Below are 21,577 nucleotides of genomic sequence, written 5' to 3' on the forward strand. Positions count from 1 at the left end.
GAATTCTCTCCTTCATGGCTACATCCTAGAGCATCATTGCTGCATGGTCCTTCCTCTATGATTATCTTGATCAATTAAATCGAATCCTCCTTAAAATTGCACAATTATGATCTTAGTCATCCTGCAAGACAATTTTATCATTATTAATGCAATACCATGCTAATTCTAAAAACATTATTATCAAAATCATCAAGTTAGAGGTATGAAAATATGAACAAATATAGGCTTATCAAATACCCCCAAACTTAGCTTTTGATTATCCTCGATCAAAATATGAATAAAATCATACTTAAGCTCATGAATTGATCATGCTTTGCTTATCTTGATTTTTTAAAGTATATTCCTCAAAGATTGTATAAGGTATATAACTTAGAAATTATTCAAAATACCATTCAAGAATTATCATGAATCTTATGCTAACACAATCTCATCATGAAAATTAAAGTGTGTGTGTGTGTGTTGCCAATTTTCGAGTGTCTTGCATGCTTCTTAGCTCAAATTATGCAAATCAATGGATCTTTGAAATTTTTGGATATTCCACAAACTTGCTCTTCATAGTCCTTCTCCACTAATGTAGACAATCATAAAGCTTTAGATCAATAGGTCTTTATTAAGCTTGTAGTGTGAGGCCTAAGTAGGGGCTAACAAACAAATGATAAGGAATTATAAAGCAAGATAGCATAGAAGGGTATGCACATATAAATGTACTTTCCAGATATCCCCATATTCTTTATTTTTCACATGTATTACAACCTCCAAACTTATTTCTTTTGATCTTCTTGGGTAGTGAATAAACTTTTTAGCACATAATTTTTGGCTCGTGATATATTTTTGAAGCCTTTTTTTTTTCTCAACACTTTTTTTTCTTTTTCTTTCATCTTCCCTTATTTCATTCATCAACATCATTGTGCAAAATTAAGCTCTCTTGAATGGTAGATCATGGTTTTTCGGGTTTGACAATTTAAGTACAATGAGTGTTAAAGAAAAGAATTTGAATGGTGGTTAATCATATGCTTTGCTATGCCATTCTTTTGAAAATGCTCAAAAGGGTAAGTAAGGATTGAAATATATCAAGCTTGGCTTGAAAAGGTTCAAATGATCCAAAGATTGCCTAAATCATCTCCAAAGTAATATGTTTTATAGGATTTTGCCTCAAATATATCTCACATAATCATTCACCAAGTTGCACACAATTCACAAGATCATGGCATAATATGCTCAAGAATTTCAACTTTCATGATACAATAGAGTAAACACAAGAATCAATCAGTCCTTAGGATTATGATTTATCTTTCTTTTCTAAGTCATATTCGATTTCAATCAAGAATTTATCATAAGCTTTTAGTCATCAAGAAAAATTCAGCAATCACAAACTTAAGCTAAAGCATATTTCAAAAAATTTGGTGCAATCATACCATGCTCTCGGGTTCACAAAAATTTTCAAAAAAATTGCAATCTTCTCCCCCCCAAACTTAAATTTAACATTGTCATCAATGTTAAGTAAATTAAATAGCAAAAAGAAGGGAAAAAAACTTCCTTTCGAGTTGGTCTTGGTTTCAACTATACATGCTGAAACTTCTTGTCCATAGACTCCAAAATTGCATCATACCTTTCATCAATCAAAAGAGAAGAAAGAAACAATAATAACAAGAGAATGCAAAAATTAAAACAAAACTTAAAAGGAAATAAAGAAACATGAAACAACTAGAATTCCTAAAGTGCATAAATGAAAAGTATAGTTCTAAGTTGTAGTCGTTAGTTTGACTCTGTTTCCATTTTCATGGATCCTTCAAGTGAATGGTGGACTTGAAAAAAGGATTATATCCACCATCAATGTAAGGCTTCAACCTGTTCCCATTGACTTTGAAAGTCCCCTTAGTTTCATTAGATACTTCAATTGCACCATGAGGAAAAACTCTAATTACTATGTATGGACCACTCCATCTTGACTTTAGTTTGCCGGAGAAAAGCTTCAATCTAGAATTATAAAGAACATTATCTTCAATTGTAAACTCTTTCTTTTTAATGTGTGCATCATGCCATGTCTTGGTTCTTTCTTTATAAATTTTAGAATTCTCATAAGCTTGGTGCCGCCATTCTTCAAGTTCATTCAATTGCATATTTCTTTATTCACCTGCAACTTGCAAATCAAAGTTAAATAGTTTCATTGCCCAATATGCTTTATGCTCTAATTCATTTTTTACTACAATGGTCCCACCCTTTTTTGGCACAACTTGCACAGGACTTACCCAAGAGGAATAAGAGATAGGAAAGATAATACCTGAATCAAGTCATTTTATCATATCTTTCTTTACTATCTCTTTCATATTAGGATTTAACCTCCTTCGGGGTTGCACCATAGGCTTGAATCCTTATTCCATCATGATTTTGTACATGCAAACTGATGGACTTATTCCTTGAATGTCGCCAATGCTCTATCCAATCGCCCTTTTATGTTCTCTAAGCACCCTTATCAACTTTTCTTCTTCAATACCTGTCAAGTAAGAAGAAATAATCATAGGTAAGGTAGATGAATTCCCTAAATAAACATATTTCAAATGCGAAGGAAGACGTTTAAGTTCAAGATTAGGAGGCTTCTCGATTGATGGCTTGGCTTTTGAAAAAGATGAAGAAATATCCAAAGGCAAAAATTTTTCTCTTTTTGTCACGAATCCTCTTTGCTTTTCTCCCAAATAGCCTATGGCCTCCTTATGCCTCTCATCTAAAATTTGTTCATTCACATTAAAAGAGTTAGCAATGCAATTTTCTATAAGATCATCTAACCTAAATGCATGAAATTTTCTTTCTACTAAATCATCAATGCAATCTATCATTAAGACTTCTTTTTCATCATTGGAATGTTTCATAGCCTTAAACACATTAAAAATAACTTCCTTATCATTAATCCTAAGGCTAAGTTTTCCTTGTTGGACATCAACTAAAGCTCTTCCTGTTGCAAGAAAAAGTCTCCCTAAAATTAGGAGCATATCATAATCTTCTTCCATGTCCAAAACGATGAAGTCAACAGGAAAAATAAATTTATCTACTTTTACCAAAACATTTTCCACTACTTTCCTTGGATATTTTATACTTCTATCAGCCAATTGTAGAGAAACAATGGTAGGTGTTGGCTCCTTCAACCCAAGCTTCCTGAAGACAGAAAAAAGCATTAAATTAATGCTTGCACCAAGATCACATAAAGCCTTATCAAAATTAATTTTGCCAATGGTGCACGGAATAGAGAAGCTCCCTAGATCCTTGAGTTTGGAGGTAATTTATTTTATAGGATTGCTGAGCATCCCTCATTAAGTTTTACCATCTCAAATTCCTCAAAGTTTCTTTTGTTTGAAATTATTTCCTTCAAAAATTTGGCATAAATTGGCATCTGAGAAATAGCATCAAGAAGAGGAATGTTAATATGCAACTTTTGAAATACCTCTAGAAATTTATCAAATTACTTATCCAAGTTAGCTTTAAGAAATCTTTTAGGAAAAGGAAGAAGGGGTTTGTAGGATTTTAAATTAAGAGTAGAAGAACTTCCCTTTTTTCTCCATTGATGACTCGTGGTCTCCGTCTTTGGCTTCAAGGTTTTGGCTTTCTTCCTCTTTTACTTGTTCATCATCTTTTTCTTCTTTTCTAAGTTCTTTTCCACTTTGTAGAATGATGGCCTTTACTTGTTCCCTGGGATTCTTCTCGGTATTGCTAGGTAATCCTCCTTGTGGCTTTGCCAAAATTGCTTGATCAAGTTGTCCAATTTGAGTTTCTGTCCCTTGAATTCTTGCCTCCGTACTATTGATAAATTTTGCCATCATATCCTCTAAACTTGGCTTCTTCTCTTGTGGATTTTGTTGTGGTTGCTGCTGAAAGCGGGGAGGTGCTCTCTGTTGGTTATTACTCCAAGAAAAATTTGGATGGCTTCTCCATTCTAGATTGTAAGTGTTGGAGTAGGGATTGAAATTGGACTTGTTGCCACCATAAGAAACAAAATTAGCTTGTTCAGAAGAAGAAGAAAATGGATTTCCTACTTGATAGTCTACACTAGCGTGTCCCCCTTGCCAACAAAGCTCACAAGAAGGGAAGGGAATAGAAGAAACACTCGTAGCTGAAACCCCCAAATTTTCTAATTTCTTATTTAATGCAGCAAGTTGAGCCGATAAAGTAGTAATAGAATCAACATTATAAATTCCAACTCCCTTTTTATTTGTTCTCTCATTGCCCCATTGATAGCTATTGGCCATCATCTCCTCCAAAAGTTCATATGCTTCTTCGGGAGTTTTTCTCATAAGGGTACCACCTACAACTGCATCTAACATTGAACGATTAGATTGATTAATGCCACTATAAAAAGTTTGCACTTGCATCCAAACAGGTAGACTATGGTGAGGACACTTCCTAAGCAATTCCTTAAATCTCTCCCATGACTCATTTAAGGTTTCATTATCAAATTGAGAAAAAGTTGTTATGTCATTCCTTAATTTAGCCATTTTAGCAGGTGGAAAATACTTAGATAAAAACTTTTTTGCCAAGTGATCCCATGTAGTAATCGAACCTGCAAGAAGAAAGTTAAGCCAATCTTTTGCTTTGTCCCTTAAGGAGAAAGGAAATAACCTAAGTCTAATGGCATCATCACTAACTCCATTATGCTTAAAAGTATCACATATTTCAAGAAAATTAGCAATATGAGAGTTAGGGTCATCATTGGAGCTAGAAAATTGCACACTCATCTGGATCATCTGAATAATTGCAGGCTTGATCTCAAAATTGTTTGCTTGCACATTCGGCCTCCTAATGCTTGATGTAGTACCATCCAGAGTAGGTATAGCATAGGAGATCAATGTCCTTGGATTATTTTGGTCTTGAGCCATCTTGTTCTTTTTCTCCCTCATTCGCTTTTTCAAAGTCCTTTCGATTTCTTGATCAAGGGGTATTAATTTTCCACCACTAGTGCGTGTCATGGACTAGGAACCTACAAAGGAAAAGAAAAAAATTAAAAATTTACTAAAAAATTTTATAAAGCTGAACTCAATAGAAATTAAAATAGAAAAGAAAATTTTAAATCCAAAAATAAAACAAATAGATGTTCAATCTAAGGCTAATTTAGGTAATTTTGATATGCAATAAACTAGTCCCCGGCAACGGTGCCAAATATATAGAGTGTAGATGTGGAACAATCTAATCCATTTGTCCAAGACGATTGAGCTGGTAATTATGACCCAGATGCAAAAGCGGATTGGCCTTTGGGTTGGTTTTTGAAACATTGACCGATACAACTTGATTTGGTTGGTTAGTTTCGAGTGCCAACTCCCCAACCCGACCAGGTTAGTTTGGTTGGCCAAACAATCTGCAATCGAATTGAACCGCCTAGTGAACACTCCCAATTTCAGTTAAATTGATAGTCTAATCTCTAACAAATAGCAATAGTTGAATCACCAATAAGTATTGAAAATTTATAGTGAAAACTGTTTCAATTATTTATATTTTATATTCTTCTCATTGAATATTATTAAATCTATTATAATTAACTTTGTGTCTTTGATGATTTTTTTAAAGTTATTACATAATTTCATTATTTAATCTATATTTTTGTTTTTCTAAATAATGTTTAAAATATGATAAGTATTAAATTTGTTGACTATTTAAAACATTTAAAAATTATCTATGCATAACATTATTTAGTTAGTTTGTAAATTATTTATATTGTATATTATTATTATAAAATATTATTAAATCTATTATATTTTGATAATTTATTAAGTTATAACATGATGTCGTCATTTAATCTATTTTTTTCTTTTTGAAATGATCTATAAAACATTATTTAGTTATTAATTTTTTAATATTTAAAGAATTTAAAACATAGTTATTTACAATACTATTTAATTATTCAAACAATACTATTATTTAAAATTTAAAATATTAATTCTTTATTAAATTTAATATTTCAATAATAGGTAAAACATTTAAATTTTATTTCTTTTAAAGTTATTATATAGTATTAAATATTTTATTATGCAGTTTTTTATCTACTTTTAATATTTTGTTATTTAAAATATTGAGTTATTGAAATATGTAAATAATACCTTTTTTCTATTTTTAATTTTTATTATTTGAATAACATTTATATAATTTTTTATTTATATTTTTAAAATATTTTTTAGTTATTAAATTTAATAATATATAAAATTATAATTTATATTGTTATTACATAATTTCGTTATGAATTTCATAAAAATATAAAATTATTGATAATATGAGTATTATTAAATCTATTAAAATTATTTTTTGTGTCTCTAATAAATATTTTAAAATTATTACATAATTTCTTTATAATATTTAAATAACTATTAAATTTGTTATTTGAAACTTTCTTTAGATAGATATAGTTTTTTATTTTTTTGAACTGCAATTAGAAAGATATAGTTGAAAAGTGGGGTAGAGGATAAATAGGAATTAGAGATTATTTAAGAGATAAATAGGAATTCAAGATAGTAAGAGATAATTTATGAGAAGTGGGGGATAGTTAGTTTCTTAATAAAAATGAGAGGAAAATGGGAGATAAGCCATGCTAAGGTGGCAACTCCATGGGCTTCTAAAGGCAATTTTGAACCCCCTCTAGAATTGTTCCGTTCGGGTAATGGAGCAAGGTGAGGCCATTTGACGTGTCATGTTTTACTTTAGTATATAACTAGTAGGGACTCGTGTGATGTACGAGAAAATCTGAAAGATTTAATATTTTATTTTTAATTTAATGTTGATTTATAAAAAATAATTATTTAATAATTTTTATTCTTTTTATTATTTTAAAATGAAAATTTGATTAATTTTAAATAAATAAAAAATAATTATAAAAGCTAACACTTTTATTAATTCCACTAATAATTAACAATTATATAGGAATGACAACAGGGTGGGTTCAGGATAGGGCACCCCATCCCTTTCCCTACCACATAGTCAAGATACTCTACCCCATCCCCGCCCCATCCCTAGTGTCACGCAGGTTCAAGGCAATTTGATATCGATTTAATTTTCATTTACAAAATAAGATGATACTACAAAATTTTTGACAAAAAGAAAAAATTACTAGTTTTAAGCTTAATTGTTATTAATTTAAATTCCCCTAATTCATTGGGAATGTCACAAATTCTCTTTATTGGGCTTGGAAATGTTTAGCTTTGTAGCCCAATTTTCAGGGTAAAATAGATTGATAATATGTAGATATGCATATCATAAAATGTTAGTTCAAATTGAGTTGGAACGACAGCTTGGGCTACTCGATACCTTAATCCAAGCCCAACCTAAGTTTAGGTTAGGCTTGAGATTTTTGGCCCAAGCCTAGATTGAAGTCTGAAAATTCAAGCTGAACCTGTGCAAAAGCTCATTTGCCTCAAATTCTTTTAACAAAGCCCATGCATCACACGGGTCCCCGCTAGTATGAATATATATATTTGATATTCTATATACAATATAAGAATATACAATATATTATAATATATGTATATATATTTATAAAATATAATATATTCAGTTTTGAGTTTTTAAATCCAACTTGATCTCATCGAATATTTAATCGAATCAAGATCGAATCAGTAAGTAAAGTTATCAAACTCAAACTCAAACTCAAGCTTAATAGTATTTTATTCAAACTGATCCAAGCTATATAGAAATTCGGCTCAACTTAGCTTGATTCATCCTCTACTAATAGTGAGTATGATCCTGCACCTTCCATGCTAAATGACTATCTCAACTACTAGATTATCGGCATACTCAAAGTATCCATATCACAAAAAATAAGGCCAATTTTAATAGATATATTGGAATATACTCTGAATAATACACTGCAATAGACAAATTGGACATGAGCCCAAAATACATAAAAACTTACTGTTATAAATTAACCGCCCAGGCCCTATAATGCACAGGTTTTGCTAAGCTAAAATTGAAGTAGAAGGGCTTTTCATGTTCAAATATGAAATACTAACTTTTATTAATATAAACACAAACTAATACTAATATATTAATTAAAGTATTGATTGTTTTTATTTATAAAAAATAATATTAAATAAAATTGTAACATTAGTGTCATTTATTTAATACATCTAATAATCAAGTATTAATACTAGTTATTAATTAATATATCATATTAATTGATTTTCATTTATATGATTTATTATTAATTAATTATAAGTTTAATTTGATCTTAGATCTTTGTTTTTGGTACAAAGTCTTAGAAATGTCCTAACGTGCAGGATATTAGGGAGAGGTGTTGAAAAGGAGGAGAGATTTAAGTAGAAATTTTCAAGGATAAATTAAAATGATAGTGAAGTGATTATTGCTCAGTGGAACACTAATTGCAAAAGAAAGTTTAAATTTATGGCTTGTTGGTTTTCTGGATTTTGAAGGGGGGAAATTGGTCAATGGGATTTTGGTTCCCACAACCAAGATATTCATGTTCTTTTTCATATTTATGTGGGGTTCATGGAAAATTTATTTTCCTTATTGGGTATCCCTTACCTAAATAAGTGATACTCGTTTCCCAGGCCGCGGGTAAGTCACTTTCTCATTTGGAGAGAAGGTTGTCGACTTTTGGATGGGACAAAATTGACCATTTTAATAATGGCTTTTTATGGATAAAATGGACATTATCTTATTTACATGGAAAATAAAAAAATAAATAAATACAATTTCCTGGATATATAAATATTTCTTATTAGGAAATACTTACCCAGAATAACTAACTTCCCCAAAATCAAATAAGACCTTAGGTAATTACTCTAGAATGACGGGCAAAGAATGCCCACATGGTCAAATGGAGACCTGTTGCATTAGCCTCTTAATAAAAAGATAATTGAATTGATTGTGGGTGAGTTTAGATACACTACAAGAAAAACGGGTTAGGCCAGCTTAGGTCCTATATGACTGCCACTTTTGGTCTTAGTAATGGGTTAGGCCGGCGGACTTAGATGGTTAGACCGCCACCTTTAATCTTGTTAATGGCTAAGCTAAAAAACAGTGACCGCCGCCTTAGGTCCCATTTAACCACTAAACTAGTGGATAATGACCGCCGGCATAGACCTATTTTTTCAAATATATATATATATATATATTGCTAAAATCCACAACCCATTACCACCATTTTCAATCCATTCCTAGAAAGTGCAGAAAATGCAAAAGTGGTTATTCACAACCACTTCTGTCTACATTCTATCAATGTCACTTAATCATTAACCCTCTACGTATCATAACAAAAGAAAATTATCCATTCTTTAATAATTATTGAAAAGCTTTTTTTATAATTTTAATAATTATTTAAAATATTAATAAATATAAATTTAACAGTATTGATTCCCTAATGTAAATTTAACATTACTGATTCCTCATAATTAATACGGGTCATACACTAGTAGATGCTTAATTTGAACATTTCTTTTGCAAGCAAAGAAGAAAATGCCTCTAAAATTAGGGGCTGTCAATGGGTGAGGTCTGGGTCCGGACAGGGTGCCCTTGTGTCCCAATCCTCAAAATGATGGAGAATCATCCTGATTATTAATCAGGCCTGACCCGAGAGACCCATTATCACTTACATTTATATTTATTTATAAATAACAGCTAAAATTTTGATATATGAAAAAGTGTAAGTATTTTTAATTAAAATTATCTTATATATTATTTATCAAATTTACATTTTAGATATAAATAATCAATTTAATATAGGAGAGAACCAGAATCGACCCAATAATTAATCGGGGCAAAAACCTATCAATTGGGTAAACCGATCCACTGACAGTCCTATTTTCTAAAATAAAAATATGGGCGGCTATGGATGTATCCTCTTAGGTCGAATCTCGAATGGCATGAGATTTGGGATGACGCATGCATATCTTCTTTTAGGATTACAAAACAAGACTTTAATACAGGCAGGTACAATGTCAATAAAGAAGTCGAGTTAAAAACAATTAATTCTCAGTAGGGATGGAATTGGAACCCTTAGAGGGGATTTGGTAGTCATAGTTTATTCATTCTTGGAATGATGCGATTCCACTATGTAATAGTTGCAAATATAATTTCATTGAATCTAGAGTTCCCCTCTTCTCTAGAATAGACACTTCATCATATAGCTTGGGTTCATTATTTCCTAGCCAGGCTGTTTGTTAGTACTCTCAGACTTTCTTATCAAAAGAAGAAGTAAGACAATGAGAAGTAAAAGGACTCAATCTTAGCAATACAAGTTCTCACTTTAGCTTCAAAGTCCCCACATGGCCAACTAAAATAAGTATAATAGTAAAATGATCTCTGATCTCCGACCTATAAAATTTTCTTACATTTTTATATTAGGGCTATCAATAGTATTTGAAAATCTGATTTTGAATTTGAGATTCGGTATAATTGAATCAAATTTAACTATGACCGTATTCGATTTGATAAATATTTGAGTTCGAACATTGAATTTATTTATCCATTGGATATCAAATTTTTTAATCAAATTTGAATTCAGATATTACCTAATTTGATTGGAAATGATTTTTTTTACATCCATACTATCCACAGAATATAACAGTCATGCATTGAAAATATCTCCTTTATAATTGATGGAAAGATCTTCCCAATACATGAAGTTAGTGTCCTGGTTATGGAAAGAGTTGACTTGTAGGAGATCTAGAGAGGAACAATATAAATATACAAAAGTAACAAATATTATTTATGCTTTAAAACCTTTCTTTTTTGGTTAGTGGTTTAATAAGATAATAATATGGTTTTTTTTTTCTTTTTTTTTTGTGGATAGTAATTTAATACAGAACATTTTGTAAGCCTAGAAACCTCAAACTGTGCTGATGATCTAATAGCTATATTTGGTGTTCTAGTGCAAGATCAAACGCACATAACTTTAGGCTCTCCGCGCGTGGTACCGCCATGTACATCCTATTCAAACAAAGGCTAACTCTAACCGCCTATATGACAGGTTCAAATCCTTGATAAATCTATTCATAATATAGGCCAATCATGGTGTACCACGTCATCTCCATACACATGGGTCCTACACGTTCAGACTGGCATGAAGAGTTATGATTTAGTACAACAGTACATTGATTGTGACTACTGTTTCTTGGTACATTTATCTACACTTTAGCAAGCTTTGCCCATGATTCAATAGTTGAGATGATGAATTGGCAACCCACAATACTACAACCATTACACAATACTACAACCATTGTATGTTCATGATTTATTTTTTAGAACGAAAAAGGTGAAGTTTTCATGAATTAAGTAGGTGAATTCTAAGGCCCTATTTAGCATCAATTCTGATTTTAAGAATCCTTTCAAAAAAGAATGAATTATGATAAATTTCATTTTGAGAATCACCAATCTTATTTGACACAATCATCCAATTCTTGTTTTTCAGACATAGAATTATGTTTGGCAGTAATCAATTTTTTTGAATCAATTCTCTTATCATTTGATAGATAAAATCATGTCAATTCTAAAAAATATAAATTCAAAACAAAGGGATAAATTGAAGATGAAGGGTTATGGGACTATGGTGAGATTGGTCAAAGAGCTCTTACTGGGAAGGAGCCTCTTAGGTCTATGCAAGAGAGGGAAATGTATTTGGTTTTATATTCCTACAGTTGTTGTGCTTGGTAGGGGTGCTTACGGTTCGGTTAATCGAACTGTGTACTGATTTTTGAAACCGAACTGGGGTTACCGATAACCAAAACCGAACCGAAGCCAATTAGTTAATCGGTTTATTGGTTTGGTTTATTGGTTTTTTATTATTTACAATATATATATTATAAATATATAATATATACAATATACATAAATATACATAAAATATATAAATATATATATACTGGTCGATTTGGCTAACCGAAACCAAACCAACATGTGTGGGTTTTTTCGGTTGGTTCAATTTTTCAAATTTTCTTGCTCACCCCTAGTGATTGGAAATGTGTGGGTTGAAAGAAATAGAAGACAATTTCAGTAAACTGAAGCTAGATGAGCTTATCTCTATTCAAGGTTCAAAGTAGTGAGGATCATCTAAATGATGAATATGGAGAGTTTGGATGTTCTAGTACTTTCAAATGTTAATGCCCATATCCTAACAATCTAAGGGTGTGTTTGGTTCATGGATGGGACCGGAATCAGAATCAAAATCACCTATTCCTGTCACCTATTTGGTTTAATTAGGAACCAGAATCGGATTTCGATTGTTGCTGTTTGGTTCAGTTAGAAGTTGGAATCAAAATGAGCCAAAATTTTCAATTCTGCCATTGTTAAAATAACCTCAAAAACAGCTCACTTATTATAAATTTTCAATATATAAACACAATGGCAACCTACTAACAAGTGCATATATGGAGAAAATATGAAAAATGAAAAGAAAACTCATAAACAAACAAATATCACAAAAAAAAAAATCATTCTCCACCATAAAGAAATGAAAAGAAAAACACATAAACAAACAAAAATCTTTCATACCGGTGGAAATATTACTGGAATCATCATATATATCCATGTACATAAACACATTGGCAACCTTTGATGGTATTACCTCTTACAGACCATTGAGATTTGATGTCACTCAATTCAGAGAACAGATTAATGTTTTTATTACTAGAAAAGCAACTAACATTATTCAAAACACATTGTATGACTGTAAAGTAGAATGCTTCTCTACCTGAGAAGAGAGCTCATTTTCCATTTAGTGGGTTTTCTCTAGTATGCACTCTTAAGTCTTAACCATCGGAGTTACTGTATTATGTATGGTTCAAAGTGTTATATATTTACTTTACAGGTGAAGGGCTGAAATCATAAAACATAGTCTTCCTTGGTTTAGCTAGAATATTGTTGGCTAGCACTTTCGGCTCTTTGCCTCTTTTTGGTTGGGCTTGAATTTGAGTAATTTCAGAATTTTCAAAATTCATTAAACTCATCTGAAATCCAACATACTAAATTGGACCTTTATACTGCCTTTGGTTTGACAAAAAAATAGAAGAAAAGGGAATCATAAAATACTTTTCCCCAACAACTTTTTATTTCTCTCTTATGTTCTATATCAAACCAAACATAGACTTAGGTTGAACACCAAAGCTGGTCATCTTGGATCTTTGGGTTAGCTAGGAATAACACCTAAACCAAGTTGGGAAAACATTGTGGAGAATTTACCTTCACCTATTGGTGTTTTCCCCACCTTTACTAAGTTGATTATCAAAGGATAATCTGATTATCCCCAAAGAAGCCCAACCAAATATTGCACTGATTATTAGAGCCGGTTTATTTCTTCAATGCTTTGAGCTGGTTGGTCCTTGTTTGGATCCTCATAATTTTTTTCATATTCAACTAGCTCCTTTCTTAAGTTCTTTAAGCTTAGTTTGGAAGGAGTACAAATGCAAATTTGTAGAGTGCATATACATACAAAATAATACAAAATACAAGGTTTTACACTCTACACATTTGCATTTGTGCTCCTTCCAAACTGAGTCTTAGAAATCAATGATGCTTTTTTATCTCCAGAATGGTGATCCTCTTCAAGGTGGATAAGACAGATGATGAACCATAACATGCCAAAATTATGATGATGTTGAAAAAGAAACAAATAGTCATTGACAGAAAGATGTCTTTGTTGGGTTAGCAACTAAAATTCTAGTAAAGAGCTACTTGCAATCTGTTGAGCCACATGTGGTTGAATATGGAGTATTGAACCCCCATTATTCTCTGTTAAGCACACTGTAGAAGATCAATTTGCTGGTAGAATCAACTATGGATTCAAATATACATATCTTAAGGGTAATAACTGCAATGTGTTCTACAAAAGAATTCACACTAATGGTATTCTAGATATTTCTAGGATCATTAGGATCCTCAAATGGATATTCTGTGACCAACATGACATAAAGTGTCACACCATAGGACCAAACATCCGCAATCTGCAATTGAAGAAATGCCAAAAAAAACCATGAATGTTATAGATAAACAACCTAGATCAATGATATACAATCCATAACATGCATCTCTTTGATCATTGAAATCATCTTTGAGTTTTGTCATGGAAAACTCATTCCTGAGGTTGTAATGAAAGACAATTGTAAAAGAATGGAGTGCACTTGGTCTCTACAATCCATAATATCCAAGTATCAAGCTTCCATGCCATTTCATCACCATCTTCATATAAGCCCTACCCCAACTATATAGGGTTGGCCACAAAAATCCCGTTTCATAATCTTCCAAGCCATTTAAAATATTAAAATCCAAACTACAATCTGAAATGCTTTTTCATATCATGTCTTTATTGAAAAAAATAAAGTTATGAATTTTTTTGTTATGTGAATATTGAACACATGGTCATACAATCTGAAATGCTCCCCGACCCCCAATAAAAAGAAAAGAAAAGAAAAGAAAAGGTCTCTCTAACTGGTTCGCAAAAATATCAATGAAATGGCAATGGATGAGATGGTTTTGATGAAATGTAATTGCACTTTTGTACCATCACCCCAGTATTGTTCATATTTAAATGGTTAGAACTAGTATCCTCTCTACCATGCACCAACCTAAAGAAATATCAAAATCCTAGCAAACTTCCTCTTTTTCTTTCACTTGTTAAAGAGAAAGTTAAATACCTTGTCATCATATTCCTTTTTTGATAGAACTTTTGGAGCAATGCATGTAGATGCTCTTACTGTTGATTTCGGTTGTGAGTGCAGTAAAGTTAATTGCAATGTAAGGAGAGAAGAGAAGAAAAAGTTGAATAGTCAAAGTTCTTATTCATGAAACCAAACACAAATCCAGAACTCGAAAATTACAAACCTTAGAATAACCGAAGTCAAATATTTTAAGATGTGGTGTAAAACAAACCGAAATATAGGAGGAGGATGGGAAGAAGGATGGTCGACGACAATTTTACCTTGCCGGAGATGTGATTGGTGGCAATGGCTGCAATGACTAGTGGAGGCTGAAGGACAGGAGTTCCTTACACAGCAACTTTCATTGATTAGGGGTTCGAACAAAGGGTTTTTTTTTTGTCCCCCAAAAAGACCTCAAAGACCGGAGTGGGAATTGCATTCCGTGGGGGGAGTCGGGAATCACCATTCCCCCGTATAGAGGAATGCCATTCCGCCTGGACCCATTCCAGTCAACCAAACACTGGGAATTCCGATTTCAGGCTCCTATTTCCTCAAATCAAACACACCCTAAATTTTAAATATTCAAATCAAGGTTCAAATTTTTGATATGGTATATAAGCATATTGATAGTCCTTGGAAATTCCAAATAAAAAATATTTCGGAATTTGACCACTTTCAGGGGATAGTGATGCCTAGAACGACCCCTTTGAAAAAAATTCTAAAAAAAACTAAAAAAATGTTATTAAGTATTGAAATTTGACCCATATTGTTCATATTGGATGTGTCGATACTTTAAACTATGTTTCAAACTGAAAAAGAAAATAAGAAAAAGTATGGTGTGTATGTGTGATAGTTTGAACTAAATGATTGGATCAACCATCTATGACCTCAGTTATTTGTATAACAAAGTTATAATCAGGATATGTTTGATTTGAAGGACAAGGCAGCTGAAGGAAAGGAAAGATAAAGAAACGTATACAAAATTTATAAAAATTTCCATGCATTTTCCTTCGGTCAAACATAGCCTAAGACTACCGCTCCCTACGTCCCTTGTACAAAGCATTGGGACCCAATCACAAATACCGATCTTTTCCTTTTAATGAATAGAGGAATTATATTGCAGTAATCTTTTCCTTTTTTTTATTCTTTAGTGGTATTCACTTAGATGTTTGGTTTTTCTAATACATGAATTTTAATCCATTTAAAGTTAAAATTTTTAGTTTTAACCAATTTAGAATATGAATTTTGAACTCATTAAAAAATAATTCCAATGATTTTCACAAATCTAAGCTTAAAAATAGGAGTATAATCAAGCAGCCGAACTTTGCCATGTTTTGAATGTATGTATATTAATTAACCCTAGTTAACAAATTTTCCAGCCCAACTTTTATTGGTGTAACTTGCGTTCGAATAACCAATTCAGTCTACCTTAAGGTTGTATTTGGAAACAATGCAAATATGTAAATCGTAAAATGGTTAATTTAAATTATAAAGTTGGATTAATTTTGCATTGATAAATTTATCTTTTTATTAAACAGATTTTTAACTATAATGAATGCAAACACGAATTCTAATAAAGCATATGTTTTTCTTTATCAAAAGCCAATACAAATTTACTTCTTTTTTATTCATATACTTTTACATCATATTATTAATATAAATATACATTGATCTATCATTTATCAATACAAAAATATAATGTTACCAAATACAAATAAAAATGAACCAGAGTTCAAATTTATCTTGAACCAGAATTTACACTACATTTTGCATTGTTTTCAAATGCACCTGATGTTAAAACTCAAATCGAACCTAGTGAAATTCTTGCCCAGATTTTGATTATAGTCATTCTTAAAGTAGAATTAAGAAATTATCATAACTAATTGATGAGGGCAGATTTGGCCCGCCAGTGAAATTGTGACACGTGGCACCTCGTGACAACTAGGCAAATACCCAAGCAACAACATACCAAATTGGTGTCCCACCCGGGCACCAGTCTGGCCGGCCTGGTGTGGCCTAGCGTGGCCTGGTGCGGCTTGGCGCGACCTGCACGCGGCCTATGGGCGGCCTGCACACGGCCTGCGCACTGCCTGGCACGGCCTGCACGACCTGGCCGACCTAGATCAGCCTGGCACATGATCCGACTTGGTCGACCTAGCCGCCCATAAGACGCCCACCGATATACTCGACATGCATACCCCACGAGATCGGTAGCTCACCAAGGAGCTCGGTAGCTCACCAAAGAGCTCGCCAAGGAGCCAGGCATCTCGGCAGAGCTTGCCACAAGCAAATCGACATAGCTCCCCCTGGCAGCTCGCCACTTGTAGGGTAGCTCGGTACAGAAGAGTAGTTTGGCGTATCGCAGGAAGATCTCCTGCCTGACAACCTGGCCTAGACACCGACCCGCCAATTGACACAAGTGCCAACTTGACAACCTGGCCAAGGCACCGACATGGCCGCCTGACACAAGTGCCAGCCTGACGACCTCAAGGAGTTCACCACCGTACCCCGGTTCTGACGGGATGTGATGAGTCTTACCGTTTGGAGGCTTTTCACCCACCTAACCCGTGAGGACTCCGGTATATAAAGACCTCACCCCCCAAAGGGGGGGGGGGGATGGAAAAAATAGAGGTAATCCCTACTCTCTAGCTCTCTCATTTCTCCAATATCATCTTCAAGCTCTCTACAATCAGAGTGCTAACTTAAGCGTCAGAGAGCCCCAACTGGGAAAATACCCCCGGGTCCTTTTATTCAGTTCTCGCAGGTCCCTCAGCTCTTGTTGCCTACAAAGAGGAGGAAAAGATGGAGTTCTCGTAGGTCCCTCAACTCCCACTACCTACAAAGGAAACATCACATCATGCAAAAAGCAGTTGGGTTGCGCTACACCAGGGAGCTCCACCATTCTCTAAGTCACAGGCCGCCTAGGAGTAGGGAGTTCGCCACCAAGCAACTCTCCACCAGAGAGTTCGCCACCAGGCAGTTCTCCACCAGGGAGCTCACCACCGGGTAGTTTTCCACCAGGGAGTTCGCCACCAAGTAGCTCATCACCAAGGCACTTCACCACCAGATCAAATAAGGAAGTACTTAGCCAAAAAAATTAATACAGTACGTGACCATAAACGGTTATGATGAGGGCAGATTTGGCCCTCCAGTGAAATTGTGACACATGGCACCTCGTGACAACTAGGAAAACACCCAGCCAACAAACTTACGAAGTTGGTGACCCACTCGGGCACCAGTCTGGCCGGCCTGGCGCGACCTGCGCGTGGCTTGACGCGCGCCTGCAGGACCTGCGCGTGGCACACACGACCTGACCCGCCGACTGACACAGGCGTCGACCTGACAACCTGGCCTAGACACTGACCCGTCGACTGACGCAGGCGCCCCCCTGACAACCCGGCCTAGGTGCCGACTTGGCCGCCTGACATAAGCGCCAGCCTGACAACCTCGAAGAGTTCACCACCGTACCCTGGTTCTGACAGGATGCGACGAGTCTTACCGTTTGGAGGCTTTTCACCCACCTAACCCGCAAGGACACGGTATAGAAAGACCTCACCCCCCAAAGGGGAGGGAGAGGAAGAAAGGGAAGTAACCCCTGCTCTCTAGCTCTCTCATATTATCTTCAAAGCTCTCTACAATAAGAGTGCTAACTTAAGCGTCGGAGAGCCCCCGCCGGGAAAATACCCCTGGGACCTCTGATTCAGTTCTCGCAGGTCCTTCAGCTCCCGCCGCCTACAAAGAGGAGGAAAAGATGGAGTTCTTGGAGGTCCCTCACCTCCCGCCACCTACAAAGAGGAGGAAAAGATGGAGTTCTCGCAGGTCCCTCAGCTCCCGTCACCTACAAAGAGGAGGAAAAGATGAAGTTCTCGCAGGTCTCTCAGCTCCCGCTGCCTACAAAGGAAAGAAGACCACCTCATGCTGAGGGCAGTCGGATTACGCCGCACTAGGGAGCTCCAGCATTCTCTAAGTCACTAGCCGCCTAGTAGGCAGTTCGTCACCGAGCAGTTCGCCACTAGGCAGTTCGCCACCGAGCAGCTCGCCACCAGGCAGTTCGCCACCAAGCAGTTCGCCACCAGGCAGTTTGCCACTAAGCAGTTTGCCACCAGGCAATTCGCCCCCAAGCAGTTCGCCAGTAGACAGTTCACCACCAAGTAGCTCATCACTAAGACATGCCACCACTGGGTCAAATAACAAGTTAGTTAGCCAAAAAATTTACATCACAAAACATTATTACGTGTCCGAAAACGGTTACATCAGGTTACATCACTAATCTTATAATTCTTATAACAGCTGTAATGCCAAAAGAATTCTCTTTTTTTGCTTTTAATAAATTTTTGCTTTACAGCCTAATTGATAAAATCTGTGAACCGTTCACTCTGAATAATCTCAATAAAAAGATAAATAGATAGACACAGAGCGTGGCTGGTGACCATAGCCACACGACTTTTTTGTTGTTTGAATGATATTCCACCACCTGGTTTTTACTTTCAAAATCTGTGTGCCTACCAACCCAGAGTCCCAGACCCAAATAATGGGAGAGAGACAGACAGCCGGACTCAGAACAAACACATGGAGATGTGGCGAAAATCAAAGCCTTAGTTAATGAGCAGCAACTGATCACGGAGATGAAAGATGATGTGCGGTCTAGATTTCTATCACTTTATGCCAGCAGCCTCAGAAGCCTCCCACTTTCGATTCAATTCAGAATATCATTACTTTTGAATCCCAAGACACTTTTGTCTTTTTGACTATAAATGAGCTCCCTCTCTCCTGTGTCTGGCACAATCTCAAACCATGGCTAGAGCTTTAACCGGTTCTTCCTCTTCTGCTCTGGTCTCTAAACTTCTGATATCGTCTCTACTGCTGGGTTGCTATTGTTTGGTGTCTGAGGCACAGACCACTCCTCCCTTGGTGAAGGGACTGTCATGGACCTTCTACAAAACTAGCTGCCCCAAGCTGGAGAACATTATCAGGAACAGACTCAAGAAGGTCTTCAAGAAAGACATTGGCCAAGCTGCAGGCTTGCTTCGTCTTCACTTCCATGACTGTTTTGTTCAGGTAAATACGCTGAATTTCTGATTTGGGGAGCTGTTTTGTGTCTTCATGTGAACCCAAATCAACAATGCTCGATCGTTTTTAATTTGCTGGCTCATTTCTTTTCCCTTTCTGGTTGCTCCGTCCATATCACATGCGGATGCGGTTAGGGGGTACTATACTAACCTGCGCAGGTGGAGCGATCTTTCCAAAGGGGACCCAGATGGGGAGATTGCTGAATCTACTTACCCATTTTACTGTTTTAGTAGAATCCATAGTTTCATTCCCTTTTACTTCTCATTCATTCATTGCATGCTAACGTGCGCCGCTGATTTCTTCTTTTTTCTTGGCGCTTCATGCTTCAAAGGAATTTGGTTGGTGGTTCAGTACTCATCTTATACTCTGCTTCTTTAGTTTCTACAGAGGGAAAAAAAACAAACTCTGTTTCTTTAGTTGATAACTTGATATTAATCCCAAGTTGAAAAAAGACCAAGGGGTATGCGTAGTGCGCACCACTGGCCTTCATTATTATGGCATATTCATTCATTCGTTCATCTACTACTATATAACGTAGGGATGTGATGGGTCGGTTTTTCTGGATGGATCAGCCAGTGGCCCTAGCGAGAAGGACGCGCCACCCAACTTGAGCCTACGCGCTGAGGCATTCCGTATCATCAACGATCTCCGTGCCCGCGTCCACAAGGAGTGCGGACGCGTCGTCTCCTGTGCCGATATTACTGCCATTGCTGCTCGTGACTCCGTTTTCCTCGTACCCCTCTCTCTCTCTCTCTCTCTCTCTCTCTCTTTCTCTCTCTCCGCGCGCTTTTCTCTTCAATCTCTGATCTGGGGTTTCTTTTAAATGCTGTGAATTGCAGTCTGGAGGTCCCAATTACAGAGTTCCACTGGGAAGGCGTGATGGGCTCAGCTTTGCCACCAGGGAGGCTACTCTAGCTAACCTTCCACCTCCATCTAGCAACACCAGCGCCCTTCTGACCTCATTAGCCACCAAGAACCTGGATGCCACCGATGTCGTGGCTCTTTCCGGCGGCCACACCATCGGCATTGGCCACTGCACCTCCTTCACCTCTCGCCTCTACCCTTCTCAGGACTCCACCATGAACAAGTACTTCGCCAGTCAACTCAAGCTCACTTGCCCCACGGCGACGACCGACAACACCACTAACTTGGACATCCGGACACCTAACGTGTTCGATAACAAGTACTACGTCGATCTCATGAACCGGCAAGGGCTATTCACGTCGGACCAGGATCTGTACACCGACAAGAGGACCCGGCCGATTGTTACCAGCTTTGCGGTGAACCAGACGCTATTCTTTGAGAAGTTTGTGTACTCTATGCTTAAGATGGGTCAGTTGAGTGTTTTGACGGGGACTCAAGGCGAGATCCGTGCAAACTGCTCGGCTCCCAACTCTGCTACCACATACCTGTCATCCATCGCCGACGAGGAAGAAGGGACAAGTGCAGCGTTCTAAAGATGTTGATGTTGTATAGTGTGAACAAAGTGCAGAGAAGTGTTGTGTTGCGTAGTGTGTGGTTTGTGTATGAATGAATGAATGGTTACTCCTCTCTTTATGTTTCACTTTAAGCACTGTTGGTAAAGGTGTTTTAAACCAGGTAACTCGGAAAACTCGAACCGAGTCGTAATTCAACTAGTTTAAGCAACAACAAGTAACATATGAAGAGCGTTTTGAATTTGGGATGAACAACACCAGGGCTGGGTATGGCCTACGGTGGGCCTCCGTGGACTTAATTTTGGGCATACTTAGGACTTAGCCCAACTCCTTTAGTCATGCCCACTCTAAGCACTGAATGAGTGAGCCCAATGCCATCCCAACTATTCGTACAGCCATGAAACTTTTAGCCTATGTTTGGTTTAGGTAAGGATACCTTTACAAACCTTGTGT

At 35.9% G+C, this 21,577-nt stretch overlaps 2 protein-coding genes, 1 long non-coding RNA gene and 1 other non-coding gene across 4 annotated transcripts; 2 read left to right on the plus strand and 2 right to left on the minus strand.

Moving 5' to 3' along the window:
* Window positions 1-2,435: 2,435 nt before the first annotated feature.
* On the minus strand, window positions 2,436-4,886 carry LOC148876307 (uncharacterized). Its single transcript, XM_088967148.1, has 3 exons — window positions 3,675-4,886; window positions 3,317-3,385; window positions 2,436-3,203 (listed from the first exon to the last, which is right to left on the minus strand). Exons 1-3 carry the CDS (start codon window positions 4,884-4,886, stop codon window positions 2,436-2,438), a joined length of 2,049 nt encoding a protein of 682 aa, XP_088823274.1.
* On the plus strand, window positions 4,372-4,478 carry LOC148876308 (small nucleolar RNA R71). Its single transcript, XR_016106038.1, has one exon. It is a non-coding gene; the product is annotated as a small nucleolar RNA R71 (small nucleolar RNA).
* An 8,860-nt stretch (window positions 4,887-13,746) lies between the features above and the next one.
* On the minus strand, window positions 13,747-15,038 carry LOC148876309 (uncharacterized). The gene is made up of 2 exons (XR_016104252.1): window positions 14,900-15,038; window positions 13,747-13,925 (listed from the first exon to the last, which is right to left on the minus strand). It is a non-coding gene; the product is annotated as an uncharacterized LOC148876309 (long non-coding RNA).
* Window positions 15,039-18,839: 3,801 nt separating this feature from the next.
* Window positions 18,840-21,252, plus strand: LOC148876310 (peroxidase 12-like). The gene is made up of 3 exons (XM_088966527.1): window positions 18,840-19,676; window positions 20,227-20,421; window positions 20,528-21,252. Exons 1-3 carry the CDS (start codon window positions 19,413-19,415, stop codon window positions 21,143-21,145), a joined length of 1,077 nt encoding a protein of 358 aa, XP_088822653.1. The 5' UTR covers window positions 18,840-19,412; the 3' UTR covers window positions 21,146-21,252.
* Window positions 21,253-21,577: the final 325 nt, after the last annotated feature.

Source organism: Nelumbo lutea, chromosome 1 (genome assembly GCF_056320005.1).
Source record: "Nelumbo lutea isolate HS-2025 chromosome 1, American lotus-T2T, whole genome shotgun sequence".
Taxonomy (NCBI): domain Eukaryota; kingdom Viridiplantae; phylum Streptophyta; class Magnoliopsida; order Proteales; family Nelumbonaceae; genus Nelumbo; species Nelumbo lutea.